The sequence below is a fragment of the Mercenaria mercenaria genome, chromosome 16 (assembly GCF_021730395.1).
Source record: "Mercenaria mercenaria strain notata chromosome 16, MADL_Memer_1, whole genome shotgun sequence".
NCBI classification, from domain to species: domain Eukaryota; kingdom Metazoa; phylum Mollusca; class Bivalvia; order Venerida; family Veneridae; genus Mercenaria; species Mercenaria mercenaria.
The window spans coordinates 58,487,561-58,507,682 of NC_069376.1; the positions used below are offsets into that span (position 1 = coordinate 58,487,561).

The window sequence follows — 20,122 nt, forward strand, 5'->3', positions numbered from 1 at the left end:
GCTGAACATTCTCATTAATTTTCATGAAGATCCATTGAGAAATATGGCCTCTAGAAAGGTCACAAGGTTTTCTATATTTTAGACCTACTGACCTAGTTTTTGACTGCACGTGACCCAGTTTCGAATTTGATCTAGATATCATCAAGGTGAACATTCTGACCTATTTCCATGAAGATCTCTTGAAAAATATGGCCTCTAACGAGGTCACAAGGTTTTTCTATTTTTAGATCTACTGACCTAGTTATTGACCGCACATGACCCAGTTTCGAACCTGACCTAGATATCATCAAGGTGAACATTCTGACCAATTTTCATAAAGATCCCGCGAAAAATATGGCCTCTAGAGAGGTCACAAATTTTTTTCTATTTTCAGACCTACTGACCTAGTTTTTGACCGCACGTGACCCAGTTTCAAACTTGATCTAGAGATCATCAAGGTGAACATTCTGACCAATTTCTATGAAGATCCATTGAGAAATATGGCCTCTAGAGAGGTCACAAGGTTTTTCTATTTTTAGACCTACTGACCTAGTTTTTGACCCACGTGACCCAGTTTCGAACTTGACCTAGATATCATCAAGGTAAACATTCTGACCAATATTCATGAAGATCTCTTGAAAATATGGCCTCTAGAGAGGTCACAATGTTTTTCTATTTTTAGATCTACTGACCTAGTTTTTTACCCACGTGACCCAGTTTCGAACTTGATCTAGATATCATCAAGATGAACAATCTGACTAATTTTCATGAAGATCCATTGAGAAATATGGCCTCTAGAGGGTCCACAAGGTTTTTCTATTTTTAGACCTACTGACCTAGTTTTTGACCCCACGTGACCCAGTTCGAACTGACCTAGATACATCAAGTGAACATTCTGACAATATTATGAAGATCTCTTGAAAAAAATAGGCCTCTAGAGAGGTCACAAGGTTTTTCTATTTTTAGATCTACTGACCTAGTTTTGACCCACGTGACCCAAGTTTCGAAACTTGACCTAGATATCATCAAGATGAACATTCTGAACCAATTTTCAATGAAGATCCATTGAGAAATAGGCCTTCTAGAGAGGTCACAAGGTTTTTCTTTTTTAGACCTACGGACCTAGTTTTTGACCCCACGTGAACCCAGTTTCGAACTTGACCTAGTATCATCAAGTGAACATTCTGACCAATTTTCATGAAGACTCATGAAAAATATGGCCTCTAAGAGGTCACAAGGTTTTTCTATTTTAGATCTACTGACCTAGTTTTTGACCGCACGTGACCCAGTTTCGAACTTGACCTAGTATCATCAAGATGAACATTCTGACCAACTTTCATAAAGATCCCATGAAAAATGTGACCTCTAGAGTGGTCACAAGCAAAAGTTTACGGACTGACGGACGGACGGACGGACGGACGGACGACGGACGACGGACGCCACGCGATCACAAAAGCTCACCTTGTCACTTTGTGACAGGTGAGCTAAAAACTGAATGAGATTTAATGAATAAGTGAATAACAAAATATTGGAATATAAGTTGCAAGATTGAAATAAATACCACAGATGGGGATGAGGCATTTTGAAAGTCCTCGAGTGTATATCAGATACACATTTATTTCTGACATAGTTATAAATCTTGATATATGTAGCTGGAAACACTAAATGTCGTCTGTTCACAAAGTTATTCCATCAACCTTCTTATATTATTCCTGACATAATACATTTCAAATCATGCCAATTTGTAACAAAGAATACAAATCCCTACCTTAATGTATTTCTGTTTAATATATCTTTCAAAACTGTACCTTTCTGAGGTTTTACAGTGTAAACTTATATAAAATAGTTTTCTTAAACAATGTAATACCCTGACATAAAGATGAGACAGACTTTTCAGAAATAATAAAATATTAATTGACCAATACTACCGATAACATTTGGGAAACTAGAGATGCTTTTGGGAAAAGCACATGTCTCCCACAACTGCCCAATGAAAAATGACTAGTTTCTCTGGATGGTCTAGACGAATGGATCCAATCAGTAATTCAAGGGCCATTATTCAAAAGTGCCTAAGCGGATTTGGCTATTTATCGAACTTGGCCGAGGTCTTATAGTCAAACACATTTTGTTCAAGTTTGGTGAAGATCCAATGAGAAATGTTCGACTTAGAGTGCGGACAAGCTTTGTGACAGTGCTGCCCAATGAAAAATGACTAGTTTCTATGGATGGTCTAGACAAATGGATCCATTTTTGGTAATTCAAGGGCCTTAATTCAGAAGTGCCTAAGCGGCTTTGGCTAGTTATCGAACTTGGCCGAGGTCTTATGGTCAAACACATTTTGTTCAAGTTTGGTGAAGATCTGATGAGAAATGTTCGACTTAGAGTGCGGACAAGCTTTGTGACAGTGCTGCCCAATGAAAAATGACTACAGTGAAACACCGCTCGCTCGAGCATTGATGACTCGAGCACCCGGGCTCGCTCGAGCAATTCATGTGGTCCCGGCCGATTTCCTTCTATTTTCTATGTGGAATTACCATGGCCGGGTCGAGCATCGATAACTTGATCGTTCGAGCATGACACCTGGTCCCTTTGTATTAATTTACTCTTTGTTGCTTACAGCAAACTCGCGCAGAGATGTCAATATTTTTCACACCTTCGGTGGTCAGAATGTATCGGTTAATCTAAAATTTTCGCACGTCGTGAGAATTGCATGGTCTATTCCCCGACTATCTTAAATTTTTGTTTGTCGGTATATTTGATCTAATAATGAGATTAATTGTTGATGAAAGGTGGAAGAAAAATTTTATTGATCAAAATTGTTATTAATTATTACTTTTTTCTGCTGGATTGAGAAGATAATTATGAGATCCTAATATTTTAATCAACAGTTGATTGCATGCAAATAAAGGAAATAAGATAGCCTTTTCATAAAATTGAGACGATAATTATGAGACCTTAATTTGGAGAAGAAAATTGCGAATTCGATTATAGTATTTCAAAAAAAAATAAAAAATGAAATAAAATTTCTTAGCTGTTTCTTCACATGTGCCATAAATAACGTTTGTTGTACGTTTAATGAAAATGTCACGAGTGTGTGATCATTACGCATCACCATTTCCTTTGCAAATGGTCTCGATGACAATTGGTAAAACAAACTTCAATTTTCTTCGTATTTGGTCAATGTTTGGGTCGCTCAAACCCATGGATAACTCGAGCATTTTGCTCATCCCCTTGCGACCTCGAGCGAGCGGTGTTTCACTGTAGTTTCTCTGGATGGTCTAGACAAATGGACCCATTTTTGGTAATTCAAGGGCCATAATTCAAAAGTGCCTAAGCGGATTTGGCTAGTTATCGAACTTGGCCAAGGTCTTATGGTCAAACACATTTTGTTCAATTTTGGTGAAGATCCGATGAGAAATTTTCGACTTAGAGTGCTGACAAGCTTTGTGACAGTGCTGCCCAATGAAAAATGACTAGTTTCTATGGATGGTCTAGACAAATGGATCCATTTTTGGTAATTCAAGGGCCTTAATTCCGAAGTGCCTAGGCCGATTTGGCTAGTTATTGAACTTGGCCAAGCACTTATTGGCAGACACATTTTGTTGAAGTTTGGTGAAGATCGGATGAAAAATGTTCGACTTAGAGTGCGGACAAGCTTTGTGACAGACACACACACACACACACACAGACTGGAGTAAATCAATATGTTTCCCACACCACTGTGTGGTGGGAGACATAATAATGAAATATAAAAGGACTAAAAATCCCTATCAGACTTATGAGAAATAATGAAATATTAATAGACCGATAATATCTGCAAGACATTAAGGAAATAACAACATCATACGACCAGTAATGCCTACCAGACTTTTGGGAAAAAATGAGATATCAAAGGACCAATAATGCCTACCAGACTTTTGGGGAAAAATGAGATACCAAAGGACCAACTAGAGATGCTTTTGAGAAAAGCGCATGTCTCCCACAAATGCCCAATGAAAAATGACTAGTTTCTCTGGATGGTCTAGACGAATGGATCCAATCAGTAATTCAAGGGCCATAATTCAAAAGTGCCTAAGCGGATTTGGCTAGTTATCGAACTTGGCCGAGGTCTTATTGTCAAACACATTTTGTTCAAGTTTGGTGAAGATCCAATAAATGTTCGACTTAGAGTGCGGACAAGCTTTGTGACAGTGCTGCCCAATGACAAATGACTAGTTTCTCTGGATGGTCTAGACGAATGAATCCATTTTTGGTAATTCAAGGGCCATAATTCTGAAGTTCCTTGGCCAGGCACTTATTGGCAGACACATTTTGTTGAAGTTTGGTGAAGATCGGATGAGCAATGTTCGACTTAGAGTGCGGACAAGCTTTGTGACAGAGAGACAGACACACAGACTGGAGTAAATCAATATGTCTCCCACACCACTGTGTGGTGGGAGACATAATAATGCCTACCAGACTTTTGGGAAAAAATGAGATATCAAAGGACCAATAATACCTGCAAGACTTTTGGGAAAAAATGAGATATCAAAGGACCAGTAATACATACCAGACTTTTGGGAAAAATGACATCAAAGGACCAATTATATGTACCAGACTTTTGGAAAATAATGATATCAAAGGACTAATAATATGTACCAGACTTGGCCTAAAATAAAATATTGTTTGTTTCCCCATCCACGACCGACTCGAAAAAATCGGCACAACCCAAAAAAATTTATCGCCGAAAGCGAAATGATATTTTTTTATTTGGTACGAAAAATGCATATTTCGAATTAGTTTGAGTACGAAACCGATCTTTTGATCTGTATCGCATTGGCACAAGTAAGTATTAGAACAGTCGGTGGTAAAAAGACGCTTGGAGATGACAAATCAGAAAATGGCGGAGCATTCAGTTTACATCTCCGGAACTGTAAAAAACGGAAACACAAATCGTTCGCTGGTTAACAAGAAAATTTGCAAGTTGTCGACGAAGTTGACAATGTGTGACATTGTTGATGAAGCTGTTGGTGATAGAGAAATTGAAACCACAGTAAATGCAGCAATTGATAATAGCCAGTTTAGCGTAAAACTGTCCACCACCGAAAATAGTGAACCCTTTACTATTGACATCTTTAATTGCAGTATGCAACCAAATACCTTATTAACAGGCAAGAAGTGAAAGAAAAAAATGTAGTATGTGCTTCACAAGAATCACTTGGACAATTTGCAGAAAGGCATTCAGATTGAATACATGTAAACTTGGTACCTATTTAAATTTTAGAGTGTTGGTATTCTCCTTGCAGTTATTCCTACAAATTTCAAAAAAAAAATATTTTACCTACCCACCTACCCATACTTCACCTGCTTGGGTCGGGATGGGGAAACAAAGAATATTTTAAGTTTGGCCCTTTTAGGAAATATTGACATCAAAGAGCCAATAATATGTACCAGACTTTTGGGAAAAAATGAAATATCAACCGACCAATAATGCCTACAAGGCGTTTGGGAAATAATGACATCAAATGACCAATAATGCCTAACAGACTGTTAGAGGGAATAATGTAACATCAAAGGACCAATAATATCTATCAGAAATCCCAAACACTGACAGTTTCATGGTCAGGTTATCAAATATGAACAGAGCAGAATAATTTGAGGGCAAATTTGCACACTTTCATCAGTTTGTGATGAAAAGTTCTACAGTAAGCACCACTTTCCTTGGGACATCAATAATTATATGATATGTCAGTTCAGAATTATACTTAAATCAGACAGTAATAAAGACCCGTTGTATTCTTGTATAATGATAGAAGAAATAGTTAGTCTGAAAACTCATTAGGCCTTGATCACTTGCAAATGTGTAACAGACAGTATATAAAAAAGATACACCCATTCAAAATATTTTAGTGAATGATAAACATACCCTGTTAAGCTGACAAATACCATGAGACAGGTAAAAAGTACAAAAAAAAAACTTAAGTACAAGATCTGCTTTTTATCTATGAATGTTAGTTCATTTAATATTTCTACAACTATATTAAAAGTAAAATTCAGTGATCCCCTATAAAAATACTCCAATTTTCATCAGCTCTGGGCTTTATTATTCCCACCGTGCATGTATCACAACCACTTCTTGAACAGACCACATTTAGCATTTCCTGTAATCACAGCTTCCCACAGAAAACACTTTGTTACGTTAGATACACATTAATGGACATATACCCATACCATCTATTTCAAAACCCCAAATTTTTTTGTTCTTCTAGCCTAAAAACTAAACAAAGTGAATTAATTATCAACATGTATTTTCAATATCATCTACTAGGCAAATTCTACAAATTTTTATCAGGTGTCAAAATCAACATCATCAAAAATGATGATCATCTTGCTTTTGTTCGAACTCTGTACCTTTCCAATCAATCTTTCTATCACAAATGCAACATTTGTCTATCACTGTAGTGTCAACAGTCATTATCACATTCATTAAATCTTTAACAAACTTATCTCCCTCTTTTTTCAGCACCAAAGTCTGTCTTTACAATTTCTTTATCCAAATCCAGTCTTACAGTTGAATTTTCCCAACAAAAGGGGAACAACTCTAACTCTCTTGAATACTCCCTTTAAGGGAGATAATCAATGTCACTTTAGTTTTAAATTAAGCTGCTACCGATTGGGTAGCAGGTATCGTATATATGAGAACACATAGTTGAAGAAGTCACATATATGGCTCCAGTTATTCCAGGAAAGAATCAATGACAGCACCAACACTGCTGTACTCAATATACGTGCCCTGAAATGATTAAAAGGATGCAGTTTTATACGGCTTTAAATGTTGTTTTTTTTTAAATAATCCTTTGGCTAAAAACCCCAAAAAAACTCTTTTCTTCAAAATTAATGAATTTTAATAACTTAACGTTCACTACATGAAATGGCAGTTTTAACAAGTTCAGAGATGGATTGTAAAATAAAATAATCACTGGAAATATAAAAATTTTAAACAGTTCCAAACAAACTTTTAAATATTACTTTTTTTAAAACTGACAGAAATACCTATAACTTGCTTTAAAATCCATTGTCTTCTCTTTGTATTTTCAATAAGTGACATAGTATAAAATAAAACCTTTGAGATATTTTGAAGCATAGAATGCAATCAGATAAAACAAATAAAACAATAAAAGTCTCAGTTTGACCAAGTCTATTCATGAGAGTTAATGAAATGTGAAATAACCCTAATGCTGTACAGCTTCTTCACAACACACAGGAGAACAAGAGCTGCTGCTTTTGAGAAAAGCGCATGTCTCCCACAACTGCCTAATCATCTAAATTGGCATTTCTTCTTCTTTATGTATCTGAGTGAACCATGCACCAAGAACTGTATCACTGGCATCAGTATCTTGGGTAATTCAAGGGCCATAATTCCAAAGTGCCTGGGCCGATTTGGCTAGTTACTGAACTTGGCCAAGGACGTATTGACAAACACATTTTGTTCAAGTTTGGTGAAGATCGGATAAGAACTGTTATCTAGTCCCTGGTTGTAATGCATTTTTTTTTTTTTTTTTTTTTTTAAGAAATTATATTTTTACAATGTACTGTGATACTGATGTGATATTGGTGTCTATTTATTCATATGTCTTTCATTTAATTAAGAATCATAAATTGAGCAATTATAATTACATATGCATAACATATACGTTATTTTATAATAATGAACTCGGTAATTTTTTTATATATATTCATGTTAATGTTTCATGCCTCTCTATGTCAGACCATTGGTACCAAGGACCACAATGGAAATAAGAGATTTTTTTTCTCTTTCTTGTGTCATCCTTGATATTGATGTGACTGACATAGTTCATAACACATTACTTCATATGACAACTTTTATATTTGATTATAAATTTTATTATATGCATGTATTGTAACTATGTTATGTTTTGCTCAATTATCGAAATAAATCTGTTAGACTTAGAGCGCGGACAAGATTTGTGGCAGACAGACACACAGACAGGAGTAAATCAATATGTCTCCCACCACAGTGGTGTGGGAGACATAATTCTACTTCTCTTGTGGAGTTTGAAATCCCCACAGGGAAGTGGCTAAGCAAGAAGAGCAGAAGCTATAGGAAAGTCTCTAGTATTCACAGAACTGAAAAGACAACGAAAACAAAATATGATGGACAATGTGTGCTCAAATTTGTGACCTTTGACCTACTGACCCAGTGTTCATGCGCTCTGCACATCTCATCACCACCTACGTACATGTCAAGTTTAAAGTCAATACCTTGCATCGTTATTTAGTTACGCTCCAGAAGCAAAATATGATCAACAGTTTTGACCTTTTAGCTCAATTAGCTGATTCAAATGCCAAGTTTGAAGTCAATACCTTCAATGGTTAGGACATGAATTATGACAGTCGGACAGATGGACGGATGCATGCGCCATCACATAATACATCCACTTTTTTTTTCAGAATGAGGCATATAAAAAATGCAAGTATTCCACACTATTTATTACTATACATACCTGTTGGCAAGGAAAGGTGCAAGAAGATTGGCAAACGTGGAAACAAACACAAGTATCACAGCAAGTAGGGCAAGGACAACGTTGATAAGTTTGGTGAGTATCGTACGAAACGTGACATTCTCCACCATTTCCATGGAGATTATCTGTTGCTGTTGCTGCTGCAACTCCATCTTCGTGATCTGTGAACGAGAGAGATAGAAAGTGACTTAGAAACTGCAAACACATCAATAAATACCCCTAAATCATCATAATACTTTACCCCTGCAGTGACGTACCTATGCGAAGCACAACAAGGCAGTAGTATCTCTGTTCTGAATAATAATTAAGAAAGCAAGAGAAAACATTTCGCAGAAGTATTCCCCGAATCAACCGATTCTACCTGATTGTTTTTTCATGTCTAGCTATGTCATAGAATTGTGAGTTGTTTTATTTCATAGGAATAAGATTTCATAAACTTGCATTAATTTTATGAGAGAAAATTTTGAGTCAAACAATCCACATTTTTATTAGCCATCTTTATTGCTGTACGTTCTTTCTTGTCAAATCAGGGTCATTTAAGTGTATTTCCCACTTTTCAAATCACAGTGATTTTAGTGTATTTATTCTATTCTGAAAGTTTAGGGTTATAAACGGATGTTTGCAATTGGTACATTCTATGTTCATTAGTTCATAAGCACCAGTAGAGACACAGGTCATGTTTTCTGCACATACTGGGTGTTTTGCTACTTCAATAATTAGAAATTATTTCTGATCTTGCAAAAACAAGTTGCAAGTTTTTAGATTCCCTAGACATGGTGAGTCATGCATTGCAGATAAAAAATGTTAGGGTTTTTTTTTTTCACTTATAAAGCAGAAAAAAATTCTACCTGTATAAAAGCCTGGCTAAATTTGAATCCTGTAACAGTTATGCCTATCAAGAAAGACCAAGACCAACTTTTAATATTTCTTATGAATGTTTTTTTTTTTTTTATAATTCCTTATTTTCTACCCTTGATTCAAGAAAAGGAAACAAATATGCAACACTTAATATATCTGCAAAAGATGCTGACTAGCGCTTGAAACATGCAATAGCAATGGACAGCATGCAAATAATCATCATCTGATGACAGAACCAAACATTTCTTATTACAATTCTTGAGATACTGCTCTCAGCTGGCTGGTTAGCAGCCCTGATCAAGATGCTGTATTCTTTGTAAGTTCCATTAATATCCAGTCAGAATCACTCAGCAGTAAAATGTAAGAAAATAAGAGTGACTTTATGGTTAAGGCCCAAAATCAGTATCAAAAGGCCAACTGCACCTATCAGTGCAGAAAAGCATAAATGCAAAACCTGTAAATCTTGCCTAAAGAACTACTTTATTTAACCTTTAGCCTGCTAGTTTCAAGTAAATTTGCCTTTGCGACCAGTGCAGACCAAGATCAGCCTGCACATCCGTGCAGGCTGATCATGGTCTGCACTGTTCGCTATTCAGTCTGTAAATTTTCAGTGAATACCCCTTCAAATAATAAATGGTACTGTCCAATTTGGAAGATTGACTAGGCCATTTTAGACATTTAGAAGTGTAAAGGATAAAGCAGAAGCAAATATAATGTAACATTAGATTAAATACTGCATGCAGATAGTATATAACTTGGTTTACTTGACATAGTGATAAATGCTTTAGTGATATAGTGACTTTCCAGTTTTTTAAATGGTTCAAGAAGATCACAGGTGCCCATCTGGTCATTACTTCAAGCAAAGGGAAACTTTGGTAGTACCACAGACCTTTAAGCCAGCTTGAAAATTTCTTCACATGAAATAATTCTTAGTACTATCAATCAGCAGGGTTGGTTTGAATCCAATGACCTTAACTGACAGTTTATCTAAAGACTGTTCCTGGAGTCCTCACCAGATTCTGTATCAGCTGTAACCTCTTCTTCAAAAGCATTTGACAACTTCTCCACATCAATCATACAGGACAACTTAGATCTGACAACTTCCCCACATCAACTATACCTTACAGCTTAGATCTGAAATCTTGCCCCACATCAAATATACATTCAGCTAGATCTGGTCACTTCCCATCAGTCAACATATACCTTACAGTTAGATTGACACTTCCAATCAAATATACCATTAAAATTAGATTGAAACTTCCACAATCAAATATACCTGTACAGCTTAGATTGAACATACTGCCGCACATAAATAACTGTACTTACAGCTTAGATTGACAAATTCCACATAACTATACCTTTCAGCTTAAGATTGCAAAACTTCCCACATCACTTACTTACAGCTTAGATCTGACAACTTACCCACATCAAAATTACTTACAGCTGAAAATTCTGACACTCCCACATTCTAATATACCTTAACGCTTAGATCTACAACTTTACCCACCATCAACTATAACCTTACAGCTTAGATCTGACAACTTCTCCACATCAAATATACCTTACAACTTAGATCTGACAACTTCCCCACATCAAATATACCTTACAGCTTAGATCTGACAACTTCCCCACATCAAATATACCTTACAGCTTAGATCTGACAACTTCCCCACATCAAATATACCTTACAGCTTAGATCTGACAACTTCCCCACATCAAATATACCTTACAGCTTAGATCTGACAACTTCTCCACATCAAATAAACCTTACAGCTTAGATCTGACAACTTCTCCACATCAAATATACCTTACAGCTTAGATCTGACAACTTCCCCACATCAAATATACATTACAGCTTAGATCTGACAACTTCTCCACATCAAATATACCTTACAGCTTAGATCTGACAACTTCCCCACATCAAATATACCTTACAACTTAGATCTGACAACTTCCCCACATCAAATATACCTTACAGCTTAGATCTGACAACTTCCCCACATCAAATATACCTTACAGCTTAGATCTTACAACTTCCCTACATCAATCATACCTTTCAACTTCTCCACATAAATCATACCTTACCATTTAAATGTGACAACTTTGTAAGACCTTGACCTTTGAGATAGGGACCTGTATCCTGTGTCGATACTGTTTCATTGAGGTAATAATTTCTGCCATATAATAACAAAAACATTGTTCAATGCATGTCAAAGTTAAGGCCTAGCATGATCTTTTATGACCTTTGACCTCCATGCCCAAGTGATCTTGACCTTTGATATAGAGAATAACAGGTTACTGTCTTTTGAGAAAGGGTTTCTCAGATGAGGCTAGATATGGTCCTGGAAGGAGCGAGGCTTGCCGAGCTACTTCCGAACCATATCTAGCCAAGTCTGAGAAATCCCTGTCTCAAAAGTCAGTAACCTGTTATTCTATTTATCATGCCATAATTTATTAACAACTTTTATCCTACCATTATGCGAAATAAAGTGCAAAAATAGGGGTGGACCAAATTTTGCTGTTTTGCCGGACTTCTTTTTTTTATATTTTTTTTCTCTTCAAAATGACGCCATCTTGTTTTTTAGCGCTAAAAGACATTTACGCCAATATTTTTATATACGCGCTTTTAATAGGTACGTGAGACCATGCCAATAATGTATAGCGTATGCCTACCATATTTGCAATTACCACAAAAATGTTTTTATAACGGAAACGCTCGTAGAAACGGAAAATGACTCATGCAAAGCGTTTTTGTTCTGGATTTTAGCTCTCTGCATTTACATCATGGAATATTGCATCTGGAATGAACTTTCATGGAATAAAATCAACAGTAGATGAAACGGTACTGCCTATTTTTTCTGCCAAGCAGCGTTATGGCGTGTGTATTTAATTCACTTCAAACGTTTGCTTGGTGAGAATGGGTGTCCGTCTAGCAACTGAATTTTTGATAAAAATTTCACTTGGGAACAAACTGAAATTATTCTTTCGTGTTCAGCAAAACAGAGATGTGGTTACAAATCACAAGGTTAGCATTTGTTGTTTTTTTTCCGCTTTTTTATATTTTGGGATTTTAAAGACCTTTTTCAGTGTTGTATGAGGGCGTAATAATTTTTAAATGCAAAATGGACACAATCTGATGTCCTTGGATTTAATCATAGGTTTAAACAGTGCAAAGTGTTCTCAAGTCACTGACCTGAGAAAGCCTGCTTTTCTCAGACAGCCTTTATCAGGCAGTTGCTATAGTAATGGCATGATAAATAAGGACCTAAGCTTTGCACTTTATACTCTATCTTAATGAGGCAAGTACTTCTGCCAAATTAAAGACTGCTCCAGTCAAAGTCTGGTGGAGGCACAAACAAGCAGGCACTATTGACAGATACCGAGTTCAAGGTCAAACAAAAAACATTGTGTCCCGTCCTTTAAAAAGTTGGTTTATGTTAAAAATAATGTAAATATAGAACAATATATGTAAGTATAATAGCATATTTTTTCATACACGAAAATTCAAAAAAAACTATTCATTGGTGATACCAAATGATACATACCAAAAGCTAAACAGACAAGATCAAATATATAATTACAAAAGACAGTTCAAGGTTAAATCTTTCATGTATCCAAGTCAATTTCTACACATACTAGTTCTAAATTACAACTGGAGCACAAAAATCCCAGCCAGCCAAACTTTATCTTTTTAAAAAGATGAATTTTGAAAACAACATAATCTTTAAATTCAGCTACCATCCCTAACAAAATACATGAGGTTAAGCAGGAGGGTCAGTTAGAGGTGGGAGCAGAATAATTAAAATATTGTTTCTTAGTGACAACTTGCTTCATTATTTTGCATCCAAACGAGAGCCTATTAGTGTGACATATGGTAACAAAATTTTAAGTTACACCAATGGTTCAAACCATAGAGTAGACCATGTGCTGACGCATGACTGACCTACCGTTACTTGTTTCTAAAATTTAAATTAGAGCAGAATATATGCATATTAAGTGGCTTTGACTGGATGTCTCGCTTATTTTTAACATGCCTCTTCCATCTTGGCTTTATGCACTATGTCATAAACCAGACTATTGTTTTAAGTGAAAATCCTCTCTGTCTTTGAGAACATTTAGGCATTTTTCCAAACATCTGATTTTAAACAAAAGGGAGATAACCTCCCTCAGATACTCCTGCTTACCCGTGTCTGGCAGTTCTCAAGAAGATCTTGAATATCAGCTGTACGTTCATCAAGGCGGTACTCTATCTTCTCCTCCATACTCACTATATTACCCATATCCTGAAAACATACACGAACCTTAATACAAATTCAACTTAAATATGAATAAAGTCTTACTACACTTTATGTCTATGTATTGTGAGGTATCTTTATGTTTTGCATTTTCTAGGTGTATAATCATAATGTACTAATTTTTACATTAATAGCTAGCAAGGTATGATCCTGTTTTGTGATCATCACTCTTGCTACTGCTCTTCACCCTTGTCTAAAAAGCAAAACACGTGCCAGAAATAACTTATGTAAATACATCAGACCTGTTTAAGACTTTTAATCGAATGATGAATTGTACTTTTTGTTGTTTTTAATCTATGTATGCCTTTCAATCTGATTACAAACTCCAACACATGCTCCAAACAATAACAAGTGCCCTATAATCAAAACAGATGTGGAAGTGGGCTCCCACCCGATGTTCATACTGTTCTAAAATTCAGCTCCTTAGATCTATTAAGAGCCCACGGGCCTTAGGTTGTAAGACTGTTTCGAGACCACTCTCAAATCTGCAACGTCTGCAAAATTTTGAAACTGACCAATGACAATGTTGTATTCCGAGACTGGTCTCCACATTCAGTTTTAAACCTGTTAACAATCTTGGGTGTGAAGACCAGTCTAAGAATTCTACGATCTGATTGGTTGATTCTCCAAACTGACCAATGGCAAGCTTGCATCATGAGACTGGTCTCCTTACTCATTGCTTTAACCTGAACCCTGTATACACTGCATTTGTATTAAACTGAACAAGTGTCAGTTGTATTGAAAAATATCTTGAAATGTGGGTGGGGCAGGTGGGTGACATACCTGTCTTAAGTTGCTCACTTGATGCTGATTCAGTTCTGAGATATCATTCATCTGCTCTTCCATACCTCCTATCCTAAATCTATCCTCCTCTAAAACTCCTTTGATATGGCTAAGCTCCTGTTGTGTACCCACCTACAAGATTAAAAACATACAAATATTTCAGAACAACTTTAGTTTAAACTAACTGATTGTAAGTCCATTTTTTAAAACAAGTTCTACAACTTATATTAAACACTAAAGATTGACCTATTGATAGCAAGAACTCAGGGTCATCTACTGACCAGAAGTAATCATCCAATGAAATCTGAAGGCTGTTCTGTCAGTACAAAGCCATTGTTTTCAGTCACAAGGTCAAAGGTACCTTGACCTTCAATCCAATAAAACCCAAAACACAAGGAGTAGAGATAGTACCTAAGTTTTTCAAATCATAGGTTTGAAGTTAAAAAGCTTTGAAATGAAGACAAATGTCCATATATTTCTCAAAAACAGAAATATAGACAATATTTTAACCAGAAGTGCGGAGTTATGAGCATTTAATATTTTCAAGGACATACATGGAGAGCATAAACATCAAAGAGACATAATATAGTCAATATTTTCTAATTGGGTGCATTTGATTTAACATTCAACTTTGATCTGAATTGCTAAATACTGATCCATGATACTGTGTGCTAAAAATTTAGAACATCTGGAACAGTCTATTAACAGAAAAACTATGCTTTAGCAGAATCTAAATAGTTAAGCTCTAACTGGGACTCGAACCCAGGACCTCTCACACCTAAGGCAGACACTCTACCACTTCCCTATAACAGCAGTAGCTAATAGCTATGCAGTTTAACTGCTGGATTACATTGCGTGAACTGGAACAATAATCGGTGAACTCCGCATTATCGGCGTATTCGCTTTGTTACCTAACGGCATTTTTTGTGTAAAGAAAAAATATAATCTAATGCTGCCAACATCATAATTGGTCAAATCTGCCCAAATTTCTCTGACGTGTTGTTTAGAGTATGAACTTACTAACTGGCAGTACCAGTGAAATATTACTTACACTGAATATTTTATATTTGCCCTTTTTGCAGCTGCCGAAAGGCAAAGACGATAAGATTTGTCCAAATATAAGTAATTATTTTACCAGTTTTGAGAGAATTTCAATTAATGGGAAATTACAGTTACAAACTAAATACCTTTCTGCAACACATGGAGTCATTAGCATTCACTGTCAATCAGTATTATGACTAAGATCGACTGTCATTCATTCATTTCAAAGTTTCATAGACAGAGTCCGTTGTTTACATTTTTATCGTAACCGGTGCACTTGTAAAAATCACTTTAGTTTGAAAAATCAAAGTATGCGAAGAGCTATGGTACGGTCTCTACAAGGAGTTATCTACTAACCATAGGCAATCATCCTATAAAATTTGAAGACTGTATGCTTAGGCATTCTTCAGCAGTTTTTAGTCTCAAAGTCATTGTGCCTTTGACCTTTGACATACTGACCCCTAAAATTATACAGGTCATCTACTGTCCACAGGCAATCAGCCTATAAGTTTATAGTCTGACGACTGTAGGCAAAAATATTCTTTCATTAAGGACCAGAAACTGATTTTCTGCACAAGGTCACTGCATCCCTGACCTTAGAGCAAGCAATCTCAAAATCAAAAGAGGACATCTGACCATCATGACTAACCTGCCTAACAGGTTTGATCCTGCAAGAAAGCATTCTTTGGAATTTAAGGGGACACGCAGATGGACAGTCCAATTACTACATGCTGCCCCATCAGGAGGCACAAAATTCTTATGAAAATTCATTTTGTAGTGAAACAGCAAAACTCTTAATACACCATATGATAGAAAAGGATTGATCTTAATTAGTCATATAACATTTATATTCAATTATTCTTTCTTGTAAAAGTAAACATTTTGCAAATGTATCTGTACAATCTCTCATCTATCTGGCTTTTGCAAAATTCTTATAAAAACACAATATTTCAAACAGTACCTTATATGCATCGAAATCATCGATAACTCGTTGTAATTTTTCTTGCAGCATATTGCTGCTCTCTTTCGATTCTCTTAATTCCTGAATAAGAGTATCTAGCGCCGCCTGAGGTATCACAATCTGCTGTGAGGCATTCTGAGAGTTGGACTGTGGACTGCTGTGGGCTCCGAACCCAGAACCTGATGTAATACTGGATTTATCCTCATCCGAATCAAACTTGAAACTAAAAATAGAAATGATGGACTATGAGTTATTAAAAACAGAAAACTGCTACTATGAATAGAATATTAAAATTGATTGGCTATTTAAACAGATATTATACACTATGAGATAGATAGAAATCAAAGAATGTCAGCTAGTAATCAGAAATTGCCAATATGCAAAATTCTACCTTCCATTATATAACACCCTGAAAATGCCTAAAACTAATATAATGACTTAGTCTGTCTGTTTTCAGCACTGATATCTATCAGCACTGATATCTATACTAAAGATCTGAAAGAATCTTTTCATAAATTTATAGGTGATGGGGATACAAGTACTATAAATAACAAAAAGTTAAATTTCCTTGCAATATCAGCATAACTAAAATACAGTGAAATACAAGCTAGAGACCACCTACTAGTATCATTTCCAAACAATACATTTTCAAACTGTCTTAAACTGTAAATACACACCACTTGCACCTGCATATAACAGCCACTTTTTGGTTTCTAATCATGGTTTATACATACAGGTTTGACTAATTACGAACAGGGTACAGCAAAAACATTATTCAAGGGAACATTGCATCACTGGAACATGCTCTCATCTGAGGTAGAATTAAATCTTTCTACAGGTTGATGCACCAATAGTCTACATTAGTGTTAATAACAATGGTTATCAAGGCTTTATCCACTAATTCTATATCTATCATCCAACACTCGTACATAAACCTCGACAAACATCATTAATTTTATTCTCCAATTAAACATTACTCCTCTAAAATAGGTATTTATGGACAACTAAGCTTGGTAACTTATCAGTTGTATTCTTGGTTACTAAAGAACAAGAGCACGGGTGCCATCACTCTTCTGCAAGTGCTGGACAATATGTAAGCAAAGAGTAGTTCAGATTTTCTAAGTATGAAAATGGCCATAATTCTGAAATAGATGCAGGTCAGAGTTATGGTTCTTGACCTACAGAGTCCCCTCATGATGATAAACAAGTGTGCAAAGTTTCAAAGCTGTAGCTCCTATAGTGTTTGAGAAAAGGTGACCTAAACAAAACCAAGAAACACAAATTTTCTAAGTAGAAAAAGGGCCATAATTCTGACAAAATGCAAATCAGAGTAATGGGTCTTGGCCTACATAGTCCCCTAATGATGATAAACAAGTGTGCAAAGTTTCAAAGCTGTAGCTTTTATAGTTTTTGAGAAAAGGTTGACCTAAACACAAATTTTAACCAAGAAACTGAAATTTTCTAAGTACAAAAATGGCCATAATTCTGATAAAATGCATATCAAAGTCATAGTTCTTGGCCTACATAGTCCCCTATGATGACAAACAAGTGTGCAAAGTTTCAAAGCTGTAGCTGTTACAGTGTTTGAGAAAAGGTGGACCTAACCCTTAGCCTGCTGCAGGCGAATTTAACAGCCTTTGCAAACAGCTTGGAACCAGATCAGACGCCGATTAAATCGGCGTCTGATCAGGTTCCAAGCTGTTTGCTACTCTGACAATATTTCTTCCAATTTTGGAGCAAATTGAATGAACATTACAATTTTAGCAGACGACATTTCCAGCAGACGACAATTTATCTAGCATGCAAAGGGCTAAACAAAAATTTTAACCAACGCCGACGCAGACAATCAAGTGACAACAATACCTCGTAGATTTTTTCAAAAATCAGACGAGCTAATAAAATGCAACCTTAGATGTGAGCAAATATACTCTGGTACTGATCCTTTCTACCGTGTTTGGATGAAATCCAAGCAACAGAAGTTAGTAAAGCGTTTGTGTTTGTCAGATAATCAGACAGAGCTGAAGAAACCATTATATCCCCTCCTCAAATGGAGAGGCATTTGTCTCTATTTACATAAACTTAATGAAGCCTAAAACAACTGACTTTTAAAACAACAGGCAATATTCTACCAGGGAATCTTTTATTTTACACTGGGCAATTTACTATCTAACACTAGGCAATTTACTATCTAGAATACCACATACCATGATTCTTCTACTTAAATGCACGTAAAATATCTGTACCAGATTTGAAAACGAATAATAATACAATTTTTTTTTCAGTATAGTTTAAACCAGAAATTAGTATCTATTTAGTAAATCTGTGTAACTGTAAAAACATAACAACACTGATACAACAAAAATAGCTGAAATCATAATAAAATAGCTGAAATTAAAAAACAAATAAGATAACTGAAATAAACCGACGTTTTAGTTTGGTTCCAGTACATTTATTTCTCTTAATTTTGATATAAAACCATCTAGAAGATAACCACATAGACTTGCCTGTGACATGTGGTCATCTGTTTTTATTTACTTTAAACAAGAGCACCACTGTGCAGAACAAATTATGCCCAAAGCACTCTGCCTATCAAGGTTGAAAGGTTTAAGCATTGTAAGTTATTGAGTGGAAACTAAACTGCAGACAGACAGACAAACTGCAATCAAATAATATAACCATCTCAATAGTTAGCATGACAGTGACTATGGCCTTTTGACAAAGAAACCTAAACATCAAGAGAAAATGTCTTTGTAAATGTTCTTTTTCTACTTACAGTCACTATGGTCTTGACCTTTGACCTACTGATCTCAAAATAATTGAAGGTCATTTATTACCCATGGGCAATGTGACACATTTGAGGACACATTCTCAAAAGAATCAGAGGAAAGGACTTTGTTCTAACAGTCACTGTGACCTTGACCGTTGACTGTAGGACCTTAAAATCAATATAGGTTGTATTCTGCAAATGAGTAATTTGACAGCCAAGTTTACAGTTCATAGGTCGAGTTTTCTAAAGCTATTCAGCATGAACTTTTTTTAACAGTTACAATGATCTTGACCTTAAAAGAAATATGGTCATTTTCTGCCCATGGGCAATGTGCCTGACATGTGGCAGAATCATAGGTCAAGGGTTCTCAAGATACTGAGCAGAAGAGGTTTTGTGTACAGTCAGTGTTCCCTTGACCTTTAACCCACTGACCTCTACTTTAAATCACTGAATTCAAAGACTTGCACACTAAAAACAGATGCTTAGTAATGACCTTGACTTAAACATTGGTCTTGTACATAACACTATGATCATTTAAAGTTATTCATTTAAATTCTCTTCATGCATATTACAACTAGACAGGACACAAACTCACTTATTACTTCGACCTTCAAGAGTGACCTTGATCTATACAGAAGTATCTGTACCTTTATACTGCTTAGAGTACTGAAATGTGTTTTGCTCCAACGAGATTAAATTACAAGAGAACTTGCCCAAGCTGGGAGAGAATATTTTCCTTTTGAGGGTGGCATTATTATGTTAAACTGCTGTTGCTAAGAGATCTTTTGTTCTTCACATCTTTAAATATGTCTACAACTTTTCTTTGACCTGTAAGTAAGACTTTGACAATGAAGCTAGAGGCTTGGATACTCAACTTTGAAACTTGTAGTTTTGGTAATATTTCAACACTAATTTG

At 35.7% G+C, this 20,122-nt stretch overlaps 1 protein-coding gene across 15 annotated transcripts in view; it reads right to left on the reverse strand.

Annotated features, from left to right (window-relative positions):
- Positions 1–6,249: 6,249 nt before the first annotated feature.
- LOC123541454 (transmembrane and coiled-coil domains protein 2-like) overlaps positions 6,250–20,122 on the reverse strand; it is a 155,369-nt gene continuing 141,496 nt past the window's right edge. For 14 of the 15 annotated variants that reach the window (XM_045326965.2, XM_045326957.2, XM_045326953.2 and 11 more), the window contains 5 exons: positions 16,440–16,662; positions 14,438–14,569; positions 13,544–13,642; positions 8,484–8,662; positions 6,250–6,751 (listed from right to left, as the gene is read on the reverse strand). In XM_045326965.2, coding sequence (XP_045182900.2) covers positions 6,625–6,751; positions 8,484–8,662; positions 13,544–13,642; positions 14,438–14,569; positions 16,440–16,662 — 760 coding nt within the window. In that variant the 3' untranslated portion in view covers positions 6,250–6,624. The other variant, XM_045326962.2, reaches the window with a different exon arrangement.